The sequence below is a fragment of the Zonotrichia albicollis genome, chromosome 5, assembly GCF_047830755.1.
Source record: "Zonotrichia albicollis isolate bZonAlb1 chromosome 5, bZonAlb1.hap1, whole genome shotgun sequence".
NCBI classification, from domain to species: domain Eukaryota; kingdom Metazoa; phylum Chordata; class Aves; order Passeriformes; family Passerellidae; genus Zonotrichia; species Zonotrichia albicollis.
In genome coordinates, this window is record NC_133823.1 from 69,042,795 (window position 1) to 69,068,812 (window position 26,018).

General features: G+C 38.1%; 2 protein-coding genes across 6 annotated transcripts in view; one reads left to right on the forward strand and one right to left on the reverse strand.

Annotated features, from left to right (window-relative positions):
* Positions 1-2,239: 2,239 nt before the first annotated feature.
* On the reverse strand, positions 2,240-8,043 carry C5H4orf33 (chromosome 5 C4orf33 homolog). 3 transcript variants are annotated; one of them, XM_005485628.4, is made up of 6 exons: positions 7,901-8,043; positions 6,927-7,124; positions 5,531-5,591; positions 5,259-5,310; positions 4,957-5,156; positions 2,240-3,943 (listed from the first exon to the last, which is right to left on the reverse strand). In XM_005485628.4, exons 2-6 carry the CDS (start codon positions 7,105-7,107, stop codon positions 3,844-3,846), a joined length of 594 nt encoding a protein of 197 aa, XP_005485685.2. In that variant the 5' UTR covers positions 7,108-7,124; positions 7,901-8,043; the 3' UTR covers positions 2,240-3,843. The 3 variants fall into 3 exon arrangements, with proteins under 3 accessions (XP_005485685.2, XP_005485686.2, XP_074398105.1); XM_005485629.4 differs by having other exon boundaries at positions 7,680-7,907; XM_074542004.1 differs by having other exon boundaries at positions 6,927-7,180; positions 7,680-7,907.
* A 48-nt stretch (positions 8,044-8,091) lies between these two features.
* The window catches only part of SCLT1 (sodium channel and clathrin linker 1), a 34,552-nt gene continuing 16,625 nt past the window's right edge, over positions 8,092-26,018 (forward strand). For 2 of the 3 annotated variants that reach the window (XM_014266058.3, XM_026792511.2), the window contains exons 1-17: positions 8,210-8,343; positions 11,028-11,095; positions 11,739-11,791; positions 12,612-12,681; positions 13,486-13,541; positions 13,911-14,043; positions 14,723-14,845; positions 16,295-16,339; positions 18,261-18,331; positions 20,715-20,805; positions 20,967-21,058; positions 21,631-21,808; positions 22,750-22,848; positions 23,310-23,381; positions 24,025-24,099; positions 24,545-24,690; positions 24,982-25,174. In XM_014266058.3, coding sequence (XP_014121533.2) covers positions 11,042-11,095; positions 11,739-11,791; positions 12,612-12,681; positions 13,486-13,541; positions 13,911-14,043; positions 14,723-14,845; positions 16,295-16,339; positions 18,261-18,331; positions 20,715-20,805; positions 20,967-21,058; positions 21,631-21,808; positions 22,750-22,848; positions 23,310-23,381; positions 24,025-24,099; positions 24,545-24,690; positions 24,982-25,174 — 1,551 coding nt within the window. In that variant the 5' untranslated portion in view covers positions 8,210-8,343; positions 11,028-11,041. Of the gene's footprint in view, positions 8,344-11,027; positions 11,096-11,738; positions 11,792-12,611; positions 12,682-13,485; positions 13,542-13,910; positions 14,044-14,722; positions 14,846-16,294; positions 16,340-18,260; positions 18,332-20,714; positions 20,806-20,966; positions 21,059-21,630; positions 21,809-22,749; positions 22,849-23,309; positions 23,382-24,024; positions 24,100-24,544; positions 24,691-24,981; positions 25,175-26,018 lie in introns of all 3 variants that reach the window. The other variant, XM_074542003.1, reaches the window with a different exon arrangement.

Here is a 26,018-nt window from a genome sequence, read left to right on the forward strand (position 1 = left end):
AGAATTAGAGATGAATAATTTTATGACAGCTACTAGTGGCACCAAGATATAAATTTCATTGCCTGCAGAGGCTGAGTTCAAGAGAAATACCTCATGAAATGAAAGGCAAGATTAAATTGGCAACAAATGTGCTCTACAGAGGGAATTTCTGTATTATAAAAAGGTAACATCTGAAAACTACTTTTTTCTCCCCCACTAGAATCTGTTCCATTTTCCAAGAAAGCCACTGGACTAGTCTGGCTGGGCTGGTTTTAAAACAGCAGAAAGGACGTGGTAATTTAATTTTACTTGAGTAATGTTTACCTCAGCTATTTTAATAGCTCTGGTCTGCCACATTTAAAAATACATTTGTATTTGCAAATACACTACAGAACTGGCAGACCGTATTTACACACACACTTTGGGAGAGTCTGCAGCATAATTGCTGAAAATGAAACAGGAAAATATTTTGGTATGTTCACAGCCAGTGCAGACACAAACAGTGCCTCCTGATCCATCACTGGAAAGCCTCCCACAGACCCCCTGCAGCCAAGGCTTTCACTTGGTTAGGAACAGAATAATGAAAACAAGCTTGAACAGAACAGAATTCTCCTGACAATACTAATTTCAGCAGACAGACAGGTAGATGGGAAAAGGCCTAACTGCAATACAGTTTATGATGAGTGTTGTATTGATCTCACTGAGGCTGTTTATATGTTTTTACACAGCTGTTTATACAACCTGTGCGAATAAATCAAGCTTAACACACCTCCCTGTACTTTTGCTGAGGCACTGCTCAGAGACACTGTAGTAAACCAAAGCACTCAGCAAAAGAGAGAAAGGGATCACCAACTAAATAAATGCAGGTTAACTATCAAATTTCAGCATCATTATTCTACAAGTACCATAATTAAATGCAATGAATTCCACTTTAGAGATTGCCCTGGTACCAGGGAAAAAATCCTTTAAACTTTATGTGCAGCAAATTATGCACTGTGCCATTCACATTTCCAAAGGATTTTTACATGGTCAGAAATTGAAACACAAAACATTCTGGGCTGTGGCTTTCAGAGGCACAAAACTGCCTTGAAGAAAGGAACTGCAAGCAACACAGTACTTAACATCACATTCTGCAGTAATTTATCATCATGGTGCTGGCCAGTACAAATATCAACTCATTCATGTATCTAGTAACTGGAACAGATAATGCAGGAGCTGTATTAACTACAGCATTCAAAAAATATATGGTCCTGAATGAAATTAGAGCTTCCTATCTCCAATATCTGACCTGGCATACCAGAAAAAAATATTTTAAAGTTTTCAAAGACATGAGCAAAATTGTACTCCTGTTAAGGGCTTTAGCATCCAAAAAAACCTCAACGTGCAGGATCACTACAAGAAATCTTAGAAGCTGAAGTTGCTCCAGCTTTGTGTTAAAGGTACAAATCACTTCTACCAGTAATGTTACCATTCAAGTTTTCTATACATAATTTTGTTTTTACATTTTTTACTTTTTGTTTTACATTTTTGTATTGAAGAAAACAAATTTTCTATCCCTCTTAAGCCACAGTTTTCATGTTGTTTCACTGCAGGTTGTTTGAACCACTGAAGCCTCACCCTTGAAGGGGTGCACCACCTCTCACAAAACAGCCTCTATTAAATGAAATAAATTCCTTCAGAATTCAAAACAGCCTTTTTGGAAAGTTTGCCAGAGACTATTCATGACATTTGCAAAAAAAAAAATTAAATCCTGAATACCACAAATCATTTGAACACCAAACAACTACTTTTATACTACAGATTGACTGACACCTCGTGGAATTTATCTTCCATTGGTTTTGTCTCAAAAATTATTTTTGAAAATAGCCCTGCAGGAAAGCAAACATTAAAACTGTAACTGCACAGATGACAAGGGTTTCTTGCAACAAAAATGTCTCCAATAAAGCACCATCAGTTTGACTGAAATACCATTTTTCTAAAGCAAGGATACAGCAAGAAGGAATGGATCTGTGAGGGTGACTAGGCTGGCAGCACCAAGGCACAGTTTAGACAACCTTCTTCTCCCACCTAGTGGCAAGAAGCAAAAAGAACAAGGTCTTTGGGACTGCAAACATAATTTCCACTTTCTGGAGCACCTAGCACTTGCATTTCATACTACAAGGAAGATGGTTTTACTTTAAATTACTTATTTGGGGAAAATAATCAGTTTCCCTCCAAGTTCATAATTTACATACGAAGTCAAATCCAAAGCAGTTTGAAGTAGGAATAAACAAGAGAAATAAAAATTTTATTTACTATCTTTTACATACAAAGTATCATTCCTCAGAGGAAAACAACCTTTGTGAAAAAAGCAGTACACCCATTTTGAACTTTTCCACACAGTTTTTTGACAAAGTCTAAAAGTTTTGCCAAATGGCATTTTGGTTTTGACTAAAATTTTTAAAGCAGCTTTGAGGCATCAATGTCTAGATGATACTTTAATCAATGTCTATTGAATTATTCATTATTTCAGACTGATGTCATCCTTTAGAAAACTGTACATGGATAGAAGGTGGAAAAGAAGCCAAACAACTGATTGTACAATACTTACAATTTTCAACAGATGGCACTTTACAGCAAGGAACCTATACTGTCTAATTGAAACAGAGCAAATTGGATGGCTGAGTGCACTGACATGCCAAAGCCTGCCACAGGAAAAAAAAAAACACACAAAAATCTAATATCTTCTAATTTGAAAGCACATTCTATAAAACTGAAAGTACAAAGAGGGAATCTAGAGCTAAACAAAGCATGTTAGTTCAGAGTTTATCTCAGATATCAACCACACTGAGATGTTCACAAAGGGCAGATGTTCCCACCTTCTTCTCAGGCAGAACTTACAGCTAGAGTGAAGCTGAAAGGCAGCAGAGAAAAATGGGACCATCAAAATGTCTTTATTAAATCAGCAGGCACAATCAAGCAGCAGCTGCTAAGCTAGACCAAAAAAAAGGAACATATGATTTGTAAATCTGGTGACGGTTCACAGATTAGATGTTGCCACCTCATATTCAATATTGTTAAAATGACTCATGCCCATACACAGAAAATGTACACCCAGAGTATCTCCAGCCTTCAGGGGAATGCCAAAAAAAAATTCTCAGACAGCTGAGATAAATTCTTGAAGTGATATGACAAGCCTTAGGAAAAAAAACCTGCTTTTGCATGCACACAACTACACCAAAAGATTTTACTGAGCATGATTTGTCCCAAAAACTTCACCTGAAACACATAAAACCTTGTGTAAATCTATCCTCTGCCCCTAAATACCATCAGGCACTCCTCAGAGAGGTCTGTGGGACAGAATAAGTTTCCCCTTTGGCATTAAGCAAGGCAAAACTTCACGTACAGGAACATATGGGAAAGGGCAGTGTTATCCCTCTGGCAGGCCAAGTACTGAGCCTCCAAAATCCATTTTTTCTTCCTCCTGATTGTAAGCAAAAAATCTAGGCACATAAGGATCTCCTTCAGCAGTCAACAAAATTAAAATACAGCAACTAGAGTAAACCAAAAAAATTCAATCCAGGTATTGGCCTTGTCAGACTTCAGAGCTCTCACAAAAGCACAGCTGCAATTTCAGCACTTTTTTCTTCCTGCACTGGCAGCAGCAGATTCATCTCTTGCACAGATTAAAAAGTCCAAGCCATTCATACATTGAGAATCAACAACTCCACAAGGTTTGCAGCTGATTTTCAGACTGGTCCATGATTCTGGTGCCAAGGAAAGCCTTGCTAATCTGGTACCTACAACCTCTGCTCAGAAGGAGGAAGTTGTTTCCACACAGCTCCAGCCAACTTCAACACTACAAAAATTTATGCCTCAATCCATTCATTTAGTGAGAGATTTCCATATATCTGATTCAGGCTGCTTCCAGTCTTCTCCTGTTAGTTCTTTCAGGTTCAAGTCTTTGAAAAATTCCAAACGATGACTGCAAACAAAAGAGAAATAAACAAAATCCTAACATTTGTAGTTATCTGTAAGAGCAAAGACAGAGTAATGAAATCAGCAAGGAACAGTCTCTTCACACAATTTCATCTGCTACCAACATCTGAAAAAGACAAGGGGTTTTTTGAAAGGGTCAATATAGAAAGAATTCCTTCTCAGAAGGTATTACAGCCATTCTCCAATGTAATAAAATAAAAATTTCCATTTGTCACTGAAAACTGATATGCTTCATTAACAATAGCTCAGATTTTTTTTTAAATATACAGTTGTAGAAGCTTATTTTTTCTTAAATAAAGGGTAATTTATTTAATATTTATCCTACCATCACTTATGTTGTCTGACAAGTTTTTTTAAGAGCTATAGTGTGCCCTCTAGAGCTGGTTCATTTGTACAAAATGCTCAGGAGTAACAGGTTTTACCAGATCATCTCAGCCTCATAGGCAAAGAAAATAAACAGGCTCAAAGCACAATTTAAAAACCCAAATTTGCTGTTTTTTCTATTGATAGGGGCCATCCTTTAATATTCTTTTTTATTTTTTTTGTTTTGGTTTTTTTTTTTTTGTTTTGTTTTGTTTTGTTTAGTCTGCCTTTGGGATTTTTTCCAGAGCATGGAACCATCTGCAGAGGTGAAAGCTTTTAGAGCAGCAGGGGAGGAGCAGAAGAGATTTACTGGAAATGTATCTGGTGAAATTCTCACTAAAACAGCACTCCAGGAGGAGCTGAAGTCAAGAAGGAAAAGTAGAACAACCTACCCATGATTTAGATGAGAAAGGTGATAAAAGCAGATGCCAATGGTACTGAATGTGCCAATTTCTATGCACCTATCATGGAAACCAAGCACTAACTACAGTGCTTTATATAAAGTACAGCACCAGTGGGCCCAGAGCTAAGCAGTATAATAATATTGAGGGCATTCAATCCAAAAGCCAGATCAGCTTTTTCAAGTATTCCCACAATAGTGCAACCCTTTTACAGAAGAGTTCATTTTATGCTTACAAATCTGGTTCCTGTCCTTCCTGCACTTGGTGTGGAGGCACAGGGTAAAGTGCTTCATATTTTCTCTCCTCTCCTGAGCCATGAATTGCAAATGCATTGAACTTGTCAGTGCATGGTGGGAAATAACTCCAAGGGAGAAGAGCTTTACCCTCCCATCTGGTTTCCATTCTGGTCACCTCAAACTCCAAAGGAAGTTGTTCCTGTTAAAGGAGGAGAAAAAAAAATGAAATAAGAGGTATTGACTATCTTTTGATGAGGAAGTAATTAAATAAAAGTCATTATGAATGTACTTGAGCACTTACTTTCCATGCTTTTCTTCTGCCAGAAAGCAGCAGCAGTAAGTACTGCCCATGGCTGTCAAAGAATCAGAGCACAGTTTTCCTAAAATTATGTCAAGTTATTAGTGCGTTATAGCACCACAAATCTGTACATTCCCCATACTGAGCCAGTTTCTGTGTCTAGTCCCCCTCATACCATACATGTGTCTCACAAGCATCAGAACTGCAAGTGTAAAAAAAAAAAAAAAAATAAAATCCCAAGTTAGCTTTTGGGATTTTATCAGTGCTGCACTTACGGACAAAGCTCAACTTCCAAATACTGCTCACTTCTGTCACTCAGAAAGAATGCTTCTACAACTGAAAAAAAAACAAATCAAACAAAAAATTTTAAAAAAGCAAACAAGGTGTCAGTGTTTTATAGTAACTATTCTGTAACATCCTGAGATCTTCATATCCCATTAATACAACTCAGCTTTCATAGGTTTTGACTGGGCCATGCCAGAGCCTGACTCACTACTGACACGTACACAGTAGCTACAAACCAAATATTGAAAATGCTGTGCCACAATTCCAGCTTCAGGAGCTCTCATCTTCAATTGCTGTGATCACAAAGAGCTTTATAAAGAGCTGCACTGACTTGATTAGCTTTACAAATTCCAGTTTTGAAAACGCTTAGCTTGATGCAGCAGGGAAAGGAAATAGATGGGAAATAGACAGGGAAATAGACTCACACATTCAGAGCAGGGCACACACCCTGTAACTAAAACTGTTAAATCTCCAAAATAATAAGAAAGCACTTAGCTCTTCAATGGTTTTTCCCTGTAGAGGGATATTTTGGATAGAGGATTACTGTTCCAGGTGTCCTTGGAAGCTGCATATGACACTGGAATCACATTTCAGGAACACAAAATAGAACTACAATGGTGTTTCTTATGTAAAATTACAACAGTGCTTCTGACAGCAATGGCATTATTAGAAAACTTCAGACTGAATTACGATATGACTGATATCTTTTTTTATTTTTACTTAAGCATATTTATTATAATAACACCAAAGAGAATTTTAGTACAGCTTGAATCAGAATAGCTCAATAATCAGGATGTAAGGAACTGCTAGAAATATTAAATTCTTGCATTACTGAAAGCAATGGGTAAAAGTGACAGTATGGACAGGAAAGGAGAAAACACCCAGCACTACCATGAGAGTTTTCCCTATTTCATTTAGGTACAATTTGAACTGCATTTCATGAGCTGTAATTTCTGCGTTTCACACCTTCCTATTCCTCTAAGGAACTTTGGAAAAATGATTAAAACACTTCACTTTTTAAAGCAGAACTCGAATCCATCTTTAGGATTTCACTTCTCCTTCCACAAGGGCATTTAAATATATATATATAAACCACAAAATTATTTTGATACTCAAATATATCAAGCCTCTGGTAGTTCACAAGTTGCTTCAGTAACCCAAAACCTAAGTTTGAGTGCATATACTATTGACAGGATCAGGAAGTCAACTTCAAAATCATTGAAATCAACACAGATTACTGAACTCCAGTTTTGGGGTTGTTTTGAAAAAAAAAAAAAGAATTCTCACAGATTGAGAAGTCACTTAAAAAAAGACCAGGCATATGAAATACAGAGGAAGATCAGTGTCTACAGAAATCAGATATATTTGCAGAAGAGTTGCACTTACCCTCATAGTCCCAGAGCCCACCAAAAGGTTTCCCTGGCTCTCCAGGAGGTGCTGGAGGGTCGTTAAAGAAAGGAGCCCGAATTTCCATCAGCAATCCTGCATTATCCGGCCTCAGCCCAATTGAAACCGGCTCGTGGCTCACAGGCAAACCATCCCAGGTGTGCTCAATGAGAAATTCCATCTTCGGGTACTACACGACTGGAAAAGGAAAATTCTGTCAAAGAAGATCTCAGATTCCATGAATTGCCCTTTGGCTGCCCAGGAAAAAAAACAAACACACATTTTGGTCAATTACCAAATCGCGTTTGTAAATATCAGAACTGAAACAAAATAGCTCTGTAACAAAAAACCTAACAATGTTACCTATCCGTAACAACATAGTTACATAAATGCCGTTTCTCATTGCGTTTATACCTGCAGGGTTACAAATTATACTGACATCTAGTAAAGCTTAAGGCTTTTCACACATACATCTAAATAAATACCTTCCAAAACCACCAGAAATATTAAACAAGAGGACATAAAACAAAACGGCCTCCACTACATGAATTTAGAGGATTTGCTAACATCAAAAAAACAGACTGAGAGGAAAACTTTTAATGTTTGAGACACAAAGAAATGAAACAACTAGCTAGAGCTTTCATTTGCAGTCATTGCCAACCAGCCTTTCCTTAAACACCTCCAGGGACACTGTGCGGCTCGTTCCAAAGCCGAATCACTATTTTTATAAAGAAATTACTCCTAAAGTCCAACCTGGGCTGTGTCCTCTCCTCCTGCCGCCGGTTCCCCGGGAGCAGCGGCCGCTCCCGCCTGCCCACAGCCCCCGGCGGGCAGAGCTCTGCTGCTCCGGCCACAGCCCGATTGTCTTCCCGAAGGGAAATTTAAGCGCCGAAGGGAGCTTTAACCAGCGAAGGGAAATTTAAAAACCAATCTTTAACCCACAGCAAGCAGAGAACCCCCTAAGCAGAGTTTACCGAGGCGTTCCTCCCACCCGGCCCCAGGGCCCCGCCATGGCCGCTCCCCACGTGACGGGGGCGGCGCTGCCGGCCCGGAGGGAGAGGCCGGGCCCGCCCCGGCCCTCGGCGGTTGTGAGGCTGCTCCGCGGGGCTCTGGAGCGGCTGTGGCTCCGCTGCTACCGGGGCTGCCTCCTTCCCGAGCGGGCTCTGGGAGGAGCGGAGGGGCGGCTCTGCCCGCTGCCCCCGCCCCGCGGCCCCGGCGGCTGAGGGGAGCGCGTCCCGCCCTCAGCGCCAGCGAGCTCCAGCCTCCTTCCCTCCTCCGGCACAGCTCTGGGTTTTCTTTTCCTCCTCCGGTACCGCTCTGGGTTTTCTTTCCCTCCTCTCCAGCCGGACAAGCGGCCTTTTACCCCCGGGGCTCCGTGGAGTTTTCTCGGGGAAAGCCGGGAGCGAGGCGCGGCCGGGTGAGTGCGGGCAATGAGGGTTTAAATTCGCTGCCAGCTTGAAGGTTTTGAAGGTTTGCGTTCCGTAGGTTTCGCAGTGAGGGAAGTGCTTTTAGTTAGCGAAACGGCAGTAATTAAAGCGGCTAATGAGGTGATGGCCAAAAGCACGTGTTTTTGTAGGAATGGCTCTTTGGTAATTGTGAAAAACGCCAATCACTTGCTTTTTAAAAAATTTTTGAAATTTTAATAGTAATAAAATGGTTATAAAGATACAATTAGGGTAATAATAATTTTGACAATTTGAATTAGGACAATACGAGACAATAGAACCAAAGAGTTACGGACGTCCGGGTACCTCTTTCTGGGCAAAATAAGCCCTAAAAATGATCCACGTTAACAAAGTATTAACTCTTAAAAACAACAACCTATTGCATATTCATGCACCTCATGCATGATGGATAAATTCCATTCAAACACAGGATTCTGTCTGGTCATTGTCAACTTCTTCCTCTGAATCCTAACAGCGCCGTCGAGGCAGGAAAAAGTTCGCTTCTTCTGATAAGACAGCAATAAATTATTTTTCTCTGAAAGATTCAGGTGTCCTGTGGCTACTGTCTTACTGTGAGTCCTTTCTTTTAAAAAAGCATCCTACATAGCATAGTTTCTATTTTAACATTTTGTTACAACCTACAACTATGTTTAGCACACTACTTAAAAAAATTAATGCAGCATAACTCTCTAACACAACACATATAATATTCATTTTAATATTTGAGCAAAGCCAATCAAAATATGCATTTTTGACAGTAATGAAATCACAGTGTGAAAAATTCACGTTTTATGATTGGCTTTTTGCAAATGTGAAAATGAAAGTTATAAGTGTTGTGTTAGAAAGTTATGCTGCATTAATTTTTTTAAGTAGTGGTTTAGGTTATAATATAATGTTAAAATAGAAACTGTATATGTGAGGATTTTTTTTAAGAAAGGATTGAGGTACTTGCACCAAGATAGCAGCCAGAGGACACCTAAATCTTTCAGAGAAAATTTATTTATTGCTCCATTATCAGAAGAAACAAACTTCTTCCTGCCTTGCTCAGCTCTGAAGACACTCTCAGGATTAAGAGGAAGAAAGTGACACTGCCCAGACAGAATCCTGTGTTTGAATGGAATTTATATATCATGGATGAGGTGTATAAATATGTTTTATAAACAACAGGTTATTGTTTTTAAGGGTTAATCCTCTGTTAATGTGTGCCCTTTTTCAGGCTTATCTTGCCCAGAAAAAGGTACTCTGACCATCTGTACCTCTTAGTTCTTATTGTCTCATATTGTCCTTATCACAATTTTCCAAATTATTATTACTCTAATTATATTGCTATTTTTATAACCATTTTATTGTTATTAAACTTCTAAAGTTTTAAAAACAAGTGATTGGCATTTCCTACACTTTAGAAAGCTCCCTTGCCAATTATTCATGAAATTTGCTTTACAGATTAAAATTGGTATTTTTAATCATGAGTTACTTGATGGATTTAACATGACTTAATCAGAGTGCATCTGAGTTACCAACAAAAGAACTGGCCAAACAAATTTGGATCTGCTGAGTTTATATTCCTGGGAGTTGGGGATGGGGTAGGTGCTTTGTCCCAAGGAATGTCCCTGTCCCCAAGGAGTGCTGCAGGAAAACTTGCAGCACAGCAGCAGCAGGTCACAGTTTTTTTAATATATTTATATTATTAATATAAATATATTAATATATTTATACATTTTCACAGGACAAGATTTGAAGTTGCCTTCAATGCCAGCTGAGCCCCTAAGTTATTTCAGGCCTACTCTGAGCCTGATGCATGGATTAATGTTTCTCTTTCTTCACAAATGTAAAATCAGAGTTGTAAAACACTGAATGTGTGTAATGCATCTGAAATGAGATTCTCTAACCAGTATTATACTAAATGTTGTAGAGTATTTGTCATGTTAAATATGTAGCTGTAAAGAAGGTTGAATTTTACCTGAATTCTTTTTGAAATATTAATAGCCAGACCTACAAATAACAATCCTCGATTCCATTCCATTCCATTCCATTCTTTTGTGGTACATGCTGAAATTTTTTCAGAATGTATTTAATGCTTTACTGTTGGAAGTGAATTTCTATAAGTGTTTAAAATCTGTCCCTTTTTGCACCTGTAGCTTGCAAGGGCAGCAACTTTCCCCTTGTCTTTCCTGGCATTCCTTTGCTGTTATTTCCTTTCTATGCCCACTGGTTTTTTCCTATATCCTCCTTTAGAAGTTTAGAACTAATAAAAGAACCATGGGATACGTAGCAAGAAAAATAGGCAAGAAGTTGTTTAAATCAAAATACAGCCATTGCATTCCCAACTTGTTTTTCCTTCTTTGTTACCCATTCCAGTTACGAAAGTGTTACTCAGATTCTTACAAAACAGAGCAAAAAATAATTCTTAAAGAAAACTGAATATAACAGGAATGGAATCCATTATTATTATTATTATTATTATTACTATTATTACAGTTCCTGTAGGTTTTTTTAAAGTATTTTTTTAAACAGTTGTGCTAAATAGAAGAATTTTAGAAACTTTTTTTTTGGCCTTGAAGCATTATATTGTTAAACACATTTCTGACTGCCAGTCCCATTTATTTAGATGGAGGCCTGTGTTATAGCCATGATTCTCAAATGTGGTGTTTTGCAGATCAGAGGCTAAAAATGGCACTTGGACACTGTGAAACCAGTGAGATTCTGGGCATTACTGCTGAGCAGGTATGTGAACTCAGGCAAGGAAGTAGTAAAAATTTTTTTGATTGTGTTTTGTGATAAACAACTTTCCAAATATGGAGCACAGCTCACTTCAGGGTTGTTTGGCCCTGTTTTGGGTCCTTCATACAACAGAGCAACAGCAGAAAAAACTGCCCTAACAATGGATTGTGGTATTTTTTGGTGCATTTCTGAAAGTTTTATCCCTGAAAGAGCACTTGATTTGTAATTCTGTACACTACTTCACTTTTCTAAGAGATTGGCCTCATGTTGATGGAGCTTTTTGTGCTGGGTACCCTAAGCCTGTCTGAAAGCTTGTGCAGAAGCTCTGGCTTCAGTGCTTTCCTGATGCTGAGATGCACAGAAATGAACCAAGCTCTTACACAAACTCATGATTGTTCTTTTAAGATTGAGTTGCTTTTCCCTCAGATGTAATTATGCTTGAAATCAAAGCATGTCCAGGAAAAAAAAAATTATATTTTTTCATATTGGGACAGCACTCAAGGATTTTTGAACATAAACCTGAAAGTAATTCTGTGGCATATTGTGTACAAATTACAGTACAGACAGTTTTGGGTTTCATATGAAAGTTTAAGAACACAAACATTTATGTGCAATTACTAATGATTCAATTATTACTCCATTACAGGAGCATGCCCTTGGTGGTGATGGCACATCAGGATCCAGGATGATGGACCAAAGGTAACTGATTCCAAGGGATAAATGGGAATGCTGCAGTGTAATTGAAGGAAATTGTCATGTGCTCACAGAAGTGTAAATATCCAGGTGAACTAGGTCCTGTATACATGTGTCTGTAGAGGTCTTACTGTAAAAGTTCTTTTTAGGTGGTATTGTGTTTATTCAGTAAATGAAATTACTGACTTTACTGCCACAAGCTGTAAAATAAAGGATGAGAGATGAATGAAGGGATTTCTAGTCCAAGATTTGAGAGAATAAACAAAAGTTCTGGTAAGACTGCACAGATCTCGGTACCACAGGTAACTGCTGTCTGTTGAGATTGGGGGATGTTTTTAAAAATGTTTTTTTGGCACTCTTCAATTAACAGTTGTCTGTCAGTAAATGGTTTCATGATCACTGTAATTTCCTCTTACAAAAATAACCTAGCTTTTCTTCTTAGCTTTTAATATAGAATTTTCAGAGAACTGCTAGCAGTTATAAAAATATTAGGAGGGAGAATGTATAGAAGTAGAACTACAGTGTTCTGCATTGTAGTCTAGTCTTTTAATATTTGGGATTCTGTGTGACTCAATGAAATATTAATATTGTATTAATGGTCATTTATAATATCCCATTATATGTTCTATCTCTGCTATCTAGAACCCTTGCTGTTAATAATCATTATTTAAAAGTAGTGATTAAATTTGTTCATTTGATTCTGAAACTCAAGACAAGTGACTGCTCTGTTCTGGCCTCTAGATTAAAAATTCTTTAAAACTAGTTAATTATCAGAGCAGTGCAGCATTTCCAAAACTTATTCTGATCATATTTTTCAACTTCTTAGCTTGTCAGCTCTCATCACAGAGTATGGAAAACAGGTGGAGGAAATGAGAGAGCAGCTGCAGCTTTATCAGGTATGGGCATTCCCTACATTTCAGACTGGAAATTTCTCCTTTTAGTGAATATGTGGGCACTCCTTGTTGTCATGCTTCACAAAGCTGCTGGACTGCAGGCTGCCTCAAGGGGATGAATGGAGAGCTGTGAAAAGTTGGGAGATTTTCCAAATTGCAACAGTGTCATCCTGGGGGTTGAGGTGGGATCCATCTTCCTTTTGCATGACTGAAAATATAAGTGATATTGAAACTTATGGTACACAGAAAGCAATTTTTGCTTGTGATCTTCATGCAGAAGTTCCACACTGCTTTTGGTTTAATGCATTTAATTGGTTTGATCTGTCCATCGTGAGGATTTTGCAAATAGTCTTGCAGCTTGATCAGTTTCAGGAGGCAACAGAAGCACCATGGCTTCCTTGCACTAGCAAACAAAACAGCCAGTTTGGTCCATATAACTGCAGTTTCTCCTCAGTGAATTGCTAAACTTTCATCAAATGCTTGCAGCATAAAAGATGAGTTATCCACTCTACCCCTAGAAACTTGAGTTAATTAAAAATCAATCTGTAAGAGCCATAAGACTTTCAAAAGGTTAAGTTTAATGTCTGTAATAACTAATAAATTCTGAGGTGTAACAGGACTTGGCAGCCATGAAATTCAAGTGGCATCCTGTGACTTGCCTTAAAAAGCAATTGACTTTCATTTCCTGTATTGTGCTGGATTAAATTGTCCATCTTTTACAATGTCAGTCAGAAATACAGAATTGACAGTGTTACCAGAGTTTGTGGTACTTAAATGACTGCTAACTCTTGAATGTCTTTGTATCAGGCACAAATGGGTGGGATGAAGAAAAAATTGGAAGAAGTCACCAAGGAAAATGAAAGGTAAATAATTGCACTGCCATGTTGCTGCTACTGTGTCTCGTGATTTCTAAACATTAAAAGCTTTTTTTTCCTAGGACCTTGATATCTTTGAAATCTTCTACTTAGTAAATTCAGGTGCCTAACATTAGAGTTTTGAAGTGCTAATACAGATTACAGCACCAGGTAGAGGAGATGTTACCATGTCACTAAAAGACCTAGATGTGACACTATCTCAAACTGTCCATTTTGTTTATAGAACATTATTGAATATATTTAAATTTGACTTGGAAGGAAGTAAAATGTACAGGTGGAAGGCACAGTATATTTCAGTTGTTAAAAAAAATCCCTTTTAAAGAAATACCTTGCTGAACTTAGTTCTTTGAATTTCAGGCTGCATGCAGAGTTGAAAGAGCCTCTTGAGAAGCAACTGCAGGCTCTTCCTTTTGTGCATCTGGAAACTGATATTCCTGCAGATGAAGGCACAGTGAGAGCCCTCCAAGAGGAGCTACGTGTGGCAAAGCAAGTGTGTGAGATGAAACATTTATATTGTTTTATTTCTCTTGTTGTGCCTTGGCAGATTAGGGGAGGCTGTTTTGTTTTTTGATTCAGAAATCATTTGGGCACAGTTCCTTGAGGCTGTTTTGAGCCCCTCTTGAGCTCAAAGATTGAAGAAACTTCTTTCCTAGATTCATAAAATAATTTTTAATATTAATTTGTGTCATTAATTTTGCCTAGTTGACTTCATCTGTATGTCAAATTCATGATCAGCAACTCCATGAAATATTTTGTTCAATTCAAGCTTTTTGTAGCAACTTGTCCTTTTAATCAAAACTTTGTAATGAGATATGAGGAGGGGGAAGCGTGGGATGTAGAAAATAGTATCTAAGTGTAAAAGCACAAGCGAATTTTGTTCAGTTTATTACAATATATCAATTGAATTTTGGTATTTGAATAGTGTCTATACTGCAGGCCTACCTTAAAGACCTGTGAAAGTTTGAACTCTTCAAAAAAAAGGCAACCGGAAGTGGAATTTCAACTTCCAAGCATCTGTTTTTCTGCACTTGAATTTAAATTTTAAAATAATATGTGCAGAGAAAAGCATAGTAATGGCATTTCTTCAGAACAGAAGTTAAGGCCTGTCTTTTTAGCCAATGCCAGCTGAAGACAAAGGTGCTGTGACAGAATCTTTTTCTGTAAATTAGGAGAGAGAGCGGGCAGTGGAGCGCTGGCAGACGCTGTCCCAGGAGCACGACCGCCTTCAGCAGCAGTACCAGGAGCGCCTGACCAGGACACACCTCCTCATAGCTGAGAGGAAAAAGCAGAGTGTAATTCTCATTTCTTTTGGTTCTTTTTTTCTTTTTCATGTACATATATGTGTGTACACAAAATGTGCACGTGCACATAAATAATCCTGTGTTTGAATTGCACGGTCGGAAATCTTCAGGATGGTGGAACATCTGGAAGAGTTGCTTAAGATTTCTGAGTTCTGAGGGGAAAGTCTTTCTGTATCTGTTCTCCTTTGAATAACTGGAAAAGCAGTCACCATTTCTTGCTGTTATTCATTAAAGAAGTAAACAGGTGAAAAAATTAAGCTCACTAATCTTTGTCTAATGCTAGCTTGTGTTTAGCAGCCTGTTTCTCTTCTGCTGAGTCTGGGGAGCCTTTCAGGAAATTCTTAGAAAAGTTGTTCTGCTCTGATGAGCTGTGTAAAGATGCTCAGTGTGTGTGAAGAACTAATAGAAACTTTTATGTACTTTGCTACATGTATTTCTAGGAGAGAATGTACAAATTCTTTTCATATTTCCTCTCTATTTTCAAAAACACTTCACTTGTGGGCACAGCTACAGTTCACCTCAGGAATATTTTTTTACTGATTTTTGGTTTTTTGTGGTATTAAGTTCACCTTGATAGTGTGATCCTTTCTGAGAAAAAGGGTAAGTGTCTGTGCAGCTGTTGTACTCTGTCAAATTTCATAATTATTTCAAGGACTAGTTAAGAGGATTCTGATCTTTGTGTAGTTCCAAATTTCTGCTCCTGTTTCTTCTATTAATTATTTTTTGTGTTGCATTGTCAGTTACTAATAACATACACAGCAGAGTATAGAGAGCCATTGGTAGCTGTTGTAGGGCTTCCAGATTCCATTTCTTATTAGTAACTAAATTTTTTTGGTGCATTGTAATTCCACCTTGACAAGAACGAGGCTAAACAGCCTTTTATTCTTAAACATCTCCCAGAGAAAACAGCTCTCCAGTTAAATAAACTTTTATTTTAGGTTTAGCTCCTCAATGAAGGAGCAGCAAACAGCTGTCAGAGGTCAATAGAAATAGGTAAGATCAAGTAGAATTGGAGTTGACAGAAGGCAAGGAGGAGAGGGGACATCATAAGGACTGTATGGCCAAGAACAAATTAAAATGTCCATAACAGGCATTTTTTAATTAGTGGGTGCATGTCTGTTACTTTGCTTAGCAAAAATGCTTGGACAGCACCACAGTCTGTATGACTCTTTAAAAGCACTGTTCATGTGTCCCTTCAAGTGCATGTGAGGTTTGGAGGGAGGCAATTTGTGACCCAGGAAAAATGAGACAGATAATTCAGTAGGAAATCTAATTTCATGGGGTATGAAGCCAATCTAGCTGAAATCCATGAAAACACACTGAATTTCCTGCTACATGTATAGGGGGTTTTTATAATGTTTTCAGGTGACAGTGAAGCTTTCTAATTATTCACTTTTTCTGACTGTAATAATGATAAGAAACTCTGAATTCTCTTTTTAGGATCAGCTGAGTAGCATTCAGCAGCTGACTCGCCAACTGCACGTGGTGAGTAAAACCTTCTGCACAGTGAATTAGTAATTTCTTTATTTTCCTAATAGACCCTCAAAGTACAAAACCACAGCAAAAAGGCCTTCACACATACCTGGTGCCACTCAAATTTGCAGACTTGACTCAGAATTACAGCATGTGGCTAGTGTGCTTCACACATGTCTTCATAAAGAAACATTTCTTTCAATTATGCCCTCTTGCAAATGCTCTGTCCGGCACATTTTTATCCATTGCTGTTTTGGTTCTGCTGTCTTCAGTGTCTTTGTCACCTTTCTGCACATTTTGCTGAGCTCTAATAACCTTCCTGTCCGGTTTTCGGCTGTTTGGAGGGCCTGGAAAGGCCCGGGGTGGCCTTGGGGCAGCCCGCGTATCAAAGGATGAGAAGAGGCCTCAATTCTTTTCTCGGTCTCTGTGTTTATTAATTGTTTATCTAAAAAATTTTCTCTCGGCCCGACAGAGCTCTGCTCAGCAGCCAGCCATGAGCACACTCCCCTCCCTCCGGACAGCCACCTATCCTTATACCCAAAGTTGCGTATACAATATTTATCATTTTTCCCCAATACCTTTCACCCTTATTGCCCGGTGCACTTTTAGTAATGACCAATCCCAAAGTGCCACCATCACCACAGAAGATGGAGGAGAAGAAGAAGAAGAAGAAGGACAGGACACGCCCCAATTCCTCCATCTTACTTCTCTAAACCCCCCTGCACAGAAATCCTAAACCCTGTGTCTCACCCTCTAATTAACTAATCCCTTCGCCATTCACCCCGGTGAAATCCTCCTGTCCTCATACAGGTGTCGTCTCCCGTGTAGGATCAAAGTCCAGCCACCAGACACTTCTGGCAACATTCCAGGACTCCCGAGCCCCCCAAGGGTGGTCTCGGTGACTCGGCACCTCAGTCCTGAGGTGCTGATATCCCACACCTTCCAGTGCTTTATCCACATCCTTACACTGTGAGACTTCTTAGTGAATAAGCTTTAGCTTAGGCCTTCCAAAATTGACAAGCAGTTCTAATAGAATCTCTCCAGTAGTTTTTTGTTGAAAAATTGAGGTGAAAGAAGGGGTGAGGGTTTTGACTGGGCAGTTTGTTTTTAATTCCTGTATGATTTTTTTTTTGAGTGTTTGTTTTGAATACTGGCAAAAAGACTCCTAACCTACTCTAACAGTCTAATCTTGTTTTTATCGCTGAAATCTTTTTTTCTCACATCAGAGAAAAGAGTTAAGACAATATTTAAGATAAAGATAATCCATTTGTTTGCATTATCCCAAAAACATTTGGCACCATCTGCTACCAAAGGCATAAAGATGTCATGGGATAAAGCATGAAGCCCTTTTTTTGAACTAACAAACTGGAAAAGAGGAAGTGAGAGACATGTTAATTAGTGACATTTTTTATTGTGGTAAAACAGCTGTGTTTCCTAGATGTGCTCAGGTTGGAATTGTTCAGCATATTTATTATGCTCTGGAAATGAGATTCAGTATTGAGGCAAGAGTGTTCACTGCTGATGTTAAAATACTTAGGCTAGTCAAAACTGAAGTAAACTGCAGAAATTTGCAGAAAGATCTCATTGATTATCTGAGTTCATTTCATCTGATATTTTGTTGTTTTTAGTGAAACCAAAATAATAGATCTGGGCAAGATGAGGTTTTTACTTGAAGTACTCTGTGGTGGTCTTGAAACGAAGTGTTAGCACTCAGATATTTCAGAAGTAGCAAGTGCCTGAAAACAATTCTTAGCAACAGTTAAAAAAGCAAGAAGAACATTAGCAGTGAATAGGTGAGAGGGGAGAAAAGGAGAATATTGTGCATGTTGAGTGCTGCCTGCCATTGTGGCCATCATTACTGTATCAGTGTAAGGCATGTGTAACATTCTCAATGCTACAGTGAACATATTACAAATCTCTCTTTATTTTGCAGACCAATCAGCAGTTTCTGAAAACTGTGACAGAACAAGATGTGGAACTACAGCAGCTACGAAAACAGCTGAGGTATAAAGCAGGCAGATTAAAAAAAATAATGAACATCTTTTCTGGAGCTTTTCCTGACCTACTGCTGTGCCATGGGCCTTGTTTGTACTGCAAGCTAATTCCACCCTCACAGTTCAAATGGCTTCAGGAGCTGTTTCTGAAGTTTGCCAGACATCATCAGTGTTATATATGGTAACATATTTCCAGTTAGTGTTGTTTGGTCCAGCTTTTCCCTGAAACAGTCAACATTTGACCTCTGATTTAAAAGGAAAATTGTCAGTATCACATCACAACTAATTCTGAGGAAAGGCTTTCATTAGAATACAGTTTGCTCAAAAGCCAGTTGTGTGGTTGTTCATTACAGTGCTGAAATTTGTATGTTCAAACAAGCTTCCAAGTTTTAATTTTTTTAATAAAATTTGCTTTCACTTCTTATCAATAAAAAGCTTTAAACCTTAGGTTCTGTGGAAGTTAAAGGTAAAAGAAGTGTTAATTACATTCCTGAAGTATATCAAGAGAAAGGAGAAATAATATCTGTGACAAAATTTCATAATTATTTGTGTTTACAGCTCAAGTCTATTCAATGCCAGTTTACTGTGTCTCTTCTCTCTTTCAGCTGGTGATGGTTGATGTCAAATTAAAATTTTATTTCATTCAACGGTGGATTTATGAACTGAGAGTAAAATAAACAATTCAGTCATTATCCATCTCTAGTTACAGACACTGATACATGCTCACCTTCCTCTCAGATCAGCCTGAAGTCTTTGCACCCCTAAAACCAGTTTTTTACTCCCAAACTTAATGGCAGCAGCTCTGTCTGACCCTAGAAATTGCTGCAGTGTTTCTCCAGGAAGTCTGGAATATTTTCACCAGCTGCTTCTATAACATGAAGATGTAATCTGCATGGATTATATAAAATATGGTGCAGACAATTCTAATCCTTTGGCATGTTTTCCATAGTTTTACATGATTTATGGGAATAGAGCACTAAGTCAGGAAAGCAAAAGTAGATTTAAAAAAACCAACTTGTGTGTCAGAGAATTGAGGTTTAAATTAGCTTTGTATGACCTGGATAAAACACACAAATTAAGAAACTTGGCAGAGCTGGGGCATGGATCTGCATTTCAGAATCTTAAAGCTCCTAAACAGAGATAACTTGCCAAAATTAGGTCAAAGATATAGTGTACAATAACGAATAAAAGCTGTATCTTTAGAATCAATTTGTTGCCTGTAAAATGCAGACCTCTGAATTTTACCTAACCCTGAACTTGGTTGTTTAAAATGCATTGTTAATACTTCAGGTGTTCTAATATTTATGACCTTTTTATGTTTCTCTTATTTTTCCCTTCTTACACTGCCTTTTGAGTTTATATTTTGCTTTACAACACTTCTCAAATATTTTGTAGAAGGCAATTTAATGTCCTCCTGAATTTCCAGTACTTCTTGTAGGAGAAAGATGCATTGTTTCAGATGGACTAAGGTCAGAGTTTTGGGCCCACACTGAAGACCACGTGTTTAGGAATAACGTTTTTATTGTAGTTTTTGCATCTTAAACCCTAAAATAACTTATCCAATTAATTGAGTAAAATTGCTTGGATTGTATGTTTTGCTTAAGATTTTCATGTAGGTGCAGTGCTCTTGACTTGTATGCCCTGAATTCAAAATCAGTATTTCTACAAGAAATATTTGGTTGAAGTTGATTGTTAAAAGTAGGAAATATTTCCCAGCTTCCTTCATAACCATTGGTGCTGCAGTTTGCATGAGCTAATCTAAGACAGGTTTGCTCACTTTTACCTTTATGATAGAGTCAGTCATTGGTTTTTAAATTTAGCCTAATCTGCAGCCTGAATAATTGGGTTACACCCCAGGTGAAGGCTGTGTGTGTCTTTCTGTTCCCAAGTCACAGGAGGGGCAGGGTTGCTTTTTCCAGCAGACTTTTCTACTGAGGATGAAGAGCCACTAGTCATTAACACGATTCACCAACTATTCCTGGGGATTTTTCCCCTCATCTCCTTCAGCACATCAGCTGAATTCTTCAAAAGTGCATAATGATTGTTTTAATTAGTCCTGTTGCTTTAAAAAATGAAATATAATTCTGCAAAAGAATACTCTGTAAGATATCTGTGACTAATTATACCTAAGTTATTGAATCACTTGAAGTTTTTGATTTCCTAGTCCTTCTTTAACCAATGCATACTCCTTCCTTAAAATCTGTGAATTCCCACAGGACTTTTGGAGTTTGGTATTCCTCTCTCTCTGTGCCACATAGGGAGAAGGAGGAAAACCTCTTTTGCCCTGTGAGAACAGTATTGTGGAATTTTTCTGCTCTTCCCAAGTCTTGTGACAAAGTTTTAATTGAGTCATTTTTTTCCCCTCTGTTAAAAATGGGTTTTTTTGTATACAGGCAAGCCAAAATAGATGGGCAGGCAGCAAATGCTAAGCTTGAAGAAATGATGGCATTGAAAGAGAAGCTTCAGAGCCAATTGGAGAGAAAGGTATTCTAAGAAAGGAATTTCTGTTGCAACTGAGTGGGCAGTCTTTTTCTGAATGCTGATGTTAAGTGAACTGCAAGTTGTTATCTAGCTTGTTTTATGTGATTATATCTTTATTTTGTTCAGCTCAGACCAGGACTGGATAATACTTTCATTCTTTCCAGGAAGAAGACAGGATGTCTGCCCAGGAGAGAGAAACAGCATCTGACAAACGCTTGCAGCAAATGCAGTCCAACATAAAACAGCTGGAAAGAAGGTAAAGAGAGCTCCTTGTGTGTTACTGACAGGATACATACAAAAATTTATACCCTACAAAATAGAGGGGCTGTCTGTCCTTGCATGTTTTGTGGTAAACATGTTAGGAAGTGACAAAGATGTTTCTGATGATCCCTCTGAGGTCCTCTTGTCCCTTCTCATGCCTGCCAATACTGACAATCATAATTAAACAATGAGAATTGTAAAATTACCAGTGGCTTTCTTTCTCTAAAACTGCAACTTCATTGCCCACATCCAATTATTCAGTTTCCTCCACAGAGGAAAACCTTATTTCTTCTGGGGCTGTTCTGTTCTGGTTTAATATAGAACATTTTCAGTGATGTATCCCAGGATATCACTGGGATTCTTCAAAGGATCTTCTGAGATTAGATATCTGAGTTAACTCCTATAATTCTGTTTCTTTCTAGGACTTGATTGATCATCAAACCCAAAACACTCTGTCCAAAAACAAGCAGAAAACAATGCAATTTGGGCAATTTATGAATAGATACTTACTAATAGCTCAGTTGGAATGGATCAGTGTCATATTGTTAAATTTCTGCTATCTTGTAGATTGTGTGTGGCTGTTCAAGATGCTGAACAGCTGAGAGCAGAAAAAGTAGCCCTGGAGGAACAGATCACAGAGCTTCAGGCCAAGTCTGCCAGTCTAGAAAGTGAGACATATGATGCTGTTGCCAAAGTCCAAGATTGCATACAGCTCTTGGAAGAAGCTAACCTGCAAAAAAGTCAGGTAAGTCAGGTGTTTCCTAGAAATTAGGGTATTTAGAATACACAAGGTAGCTGCTTTCATTAAAATTAGTCATGCACAGAGAGCAAACTGGGATGTGACCACTCATCACTCAGATTTGTCATACAGTACAAACTTCAAAGCATGTGTTGAGTGCCTGGATCAAGGTCATCTAAGTGATAACACTGTACCTAAATATGAATCTTCCAAACTTTTTGTCAAGAGTTCAGGGTTTCTTACCCAGTACTGGTGTCAAGGAAAAAAAGGAAGGTTCTGTTATGAATTTATAACTGTTAAGGACAAGACATAGGAAAAAAGGAAAGTACAGAGTCATCAACAAAGAAACCTAGACATTGGAGGGCCTTAAAAGAAACTTTTGTATACAATGTGTGGTTAAACTATCATAGAAAAACGTTTGTGCCAAAAATATTGATATGAAAACAAGGCTCAAGGAGCCAAAACCAAGCAGACAATTCTTAATTTACTCCTCTGGCTTAAGCATCTTGAATTTTTCAAACTGGGAAGAAAATTCAATGAACATAAGAAAAAAAAATCATGTTCAGTTAATGAACAGATTAAAAAACATGCACATTAATATACATATATGTTAACACTTTATATTTCAAATTGTTTTCTCCTTGCTGTGCAGGAGACTGAAGTGGAAATTTTGCTCTGGGTTCTTCTGCTTTCTTCTGTATAATTCCATGCTCAGCCAAAATCTCCAAGTCCCAACAGAAAAAGGCATCTACTGACACTAACTCTTTGTGTGGTTCTGACTTACAAGAATGTGCATTTAGTGCCACATGTTTTCAGTGTCAGTGTTACTGAGCCTCAGTGTAAAAGGGAAAAGAAAATGTTTTTTGAGCCATGTGTGTTTTTCTCTTGGTGCTCTTAGTATCACACTGAAATATCTGTGCTTTTTCATTTTGTTGTTTTTCTTTTAGGCACTCTTTGGGGAGAAACAAAAGGAAGAAGAGATCAAAAAACTGCAGGAAGAAATGTCTCAACTTGCAGAAAATACTGCTGCAAGAATTAGAAAGGAAGTAAGTTATGATGTTCAGAAAGATGGGAAGATTTTTTGGTTTTTCCTCTGGTGCATGGTCATCACAAGCAGTTTTCTCACAAGAGTTTGGACAATATCAGAGCATGGTGATAGCACCATCCTCTTCAGCATTTATTGTGCAGACATGTTCTAAACAAGAAGCAAAAGTGTTGGTGTGTCTGCAGACACTGGCATGGAGAAAGCTGCACTGTGAAATGTGAATGGCACTTGTGGTGTCTTCATTTGTGCTTTTTTGTCTCCTAAACACCCTCAATTAAAGTAGTGTGGATTGATAATAGTCATTCTTCTAACATTTATGTCATAAGAGCTGTCAGTTATTGCTGTCCCAGCCATTTCCATGCTTTATATCCATGCACCACCTACATACTGCATCTATATGTCAAAAAGCAAGATGGAAAAGAAGTTAGTGGGACTAATTTTGGAGTTCTGTTTTGATCCCAGGTGGACACTGCAAAGAAGCAATGTAACATGCAACTTTCTCGGCTGACAGAAGAAGTTTCAGCTCTTCAGATGGTATGGAGTTGAGTGATAAAAATATTTTCAGTAGCAGAACATTCTAAGACTTTAACAAAGACTTTTGCTGATCAAATACTTCCACTAGAATTACTCATAATTGTGTAGGGCAGTCCTCTATTGCTGTACACGTTACATCCTGCATGTCTCCAGAGATGAATTCACTGGCATTTTGACAGTGAGATCTGTGCTCTAGAAAATATTTCCCATGTGATGGCACTTCTGAAGTATCCCTGTTTCTTTCAGAGAGATGAACTCAGCCTTCCATGCTTATCTTGTATGTGTAGAAAGGAAAGCTGATATGAAAGCTGAGAAAGTATCCTAACAGAAAGTCTGTGGATCACAGACATCCTATTTCTGAATGGACCAGCAACTTGTAATAAATTATGCAGGTGACCAGAAGAATTCAGTGCTTATGCACCTATTTATGCATTAAATTCATTTTTGAAAGGTTTCATTTGATGTGTCTTGGTCTGTATATTGAGTGATGCTATAGAGAAATTAATTAGCAGGTAAACAAAATCAAATGCATCCATGGCAGCAGCAAGAACTGCATTTACACTGGGTGATGTTTGGCTTCAGCACTTCTTGAGTTTTTCTTTTGATTTATTAAATCTTATTTCAAAATTACTTTTATGAAAAGGAATGTGCAGAAAAGCAAAGTCAAATTGAACGAGCCATTAGAGAAAAGAGAGCAGTGGAAGAAGAACTTGAAAAGGTAAGGCAATTGTATTTTTTCATCACATTTAAGATCTCTTTACAGAAGGAAAAATACATAGATTTTTGTCCATTTTTCATATATTTCTCCCTTAATTTCTTATTTTATTTTTGAGTAAATGTTCTTATAAATTTCCATGTATTTGCTTTAAGGTTGCTTGCATTCTTTTTTTTTTTAAATCCAGAAGGTCTTTTAAAGCAGCAACACCAAACTGAAAAAGAAAGTTCTTTGAAAAGTGTAAAAAGTAAAAGAGATGTTTAGCATAACCAAAAGAATGCTGGTAGATATTCCAGTTAAGATCAACAAAATAAATGTCTGATCAGATCATTGGAATCTTTCCTCTTTTTCAAGTGGCAGCAACAATGTTAGAAATACAGTTTCATTTTAAATCATGGCAAAAGAGGATGCAATGAGGAGCAAACTGACATGTGAGTTGGCCCTTCAGATTTACAGGGAGCACAGAGAGCACGAGTCTGACAGCAGGAAGCTGCAGCAGCTGCATCAGAAGTATTTACTTGCAGAAGCTGCCAAGGATGACCTGCAGCGGGGTCTGCAGGTGGCACAAAATAAACTGAAACAGCTGGAAATGAAGTAAGTGATGTTACAGAAGTTTACAGAAGTAAGAAGAGAAGGCAGTGGAAACCACTTGGACTATTTGAACTTTTCAATGTGTGTTGTTAGGGCTTTGTCAAATCCTTTCATTCAGTAGCAGACATAGTATTAAGATACCATAATTGTGAAACTAAGATTGATTTTATCAATTCCATCATCATGATAACATTCTTTGCTGATTTGTGGATAGCTCCCAGTCTATTTCTTTCATTCTCTGGTTCAGGAGTTGTTCAGTTCTTCAGTTGCAGCCAGACCTTCCTTCTCTTTTAGCTCTGAGGAAGAGAAATCCCGTTGCCAGGAAGTTATCAGTAAATTGCAAAGCACTCTGGATTCAGAAAGAGAAAAGAGTTCCTTTGTCAGTGAACAAAGACTGAAACTTCAGCAGGAGAATGAACAATTGCACAATGAAATGGAGGGTTTGAGAAAACTGGCAGTGGAGGCTCAAAAAAAAGCTAAAATCAAGGTATGGTTTTTTTCTTTGAAATGCAAGGCTGATATTTGCTTAGTAAGGCAGCAGTTCTAAGGGAAAAACATAAAATGTTTAAACTAAGATTGAGAGTTTCCAGATGCATCCTGGTTGCTGCTTAAAAGTATTTTATTGTTGCATTGTGTGTCCTCAGAATCCATGGGGGAACTCAATCTCTGCTAATTAAATTGCATTTTAATGTGTATTAAATTCTCCTTGATCAGAAGACCCCCAATGTTCTTTGCTTTAAATAAGCAATGAATAGATTAAATAATGCAATTCCCAATCTTTCTTTGTTTATTGTCTCTAATGTGTCAGAAATCTTTGTCTGTCTGACTTTTTGCCCACAGTGTTCCTCTACTTGTGTGTCCACCATGTTGACAGGACAGTGTGTAACTAATAAATAATTTAACAGTGTGGCTCTCAAGCACTGATTCTTATTTCCTGGGCAGAGGAAATTGTTCTCTATGCTTAGCTACAAAGAAAAAAAGAGTGTTATTGTTCTTTTTGAATATTTTCCATTAAATGCTGAGCAGGCTGCAGGTGGGATAAGGAATCAGTAATAACCTCAACAGATTCAGGGTGCCTGTGGCTCCTGGATGGAGGAACTGCTTTCATCCTTGATGTGCTTTCTGGAAGCTGCTCCTTTCCCCTCTGCAGTGTAAAGATACCAAAGAAAGGGATCTGAGGATCTGGAGCAATGAAGACAACCCTCAGCAAGCAGTTCTGCAAGGTGTGAGTGGGGACCAGCTCAAATCTGGCTTCCACTTTGCACTACAAGATAAAGCAAGCTGTGAAATTGAGCAGGGACTCTTGCACGAGTCCAGAACCCTTTGCTTAA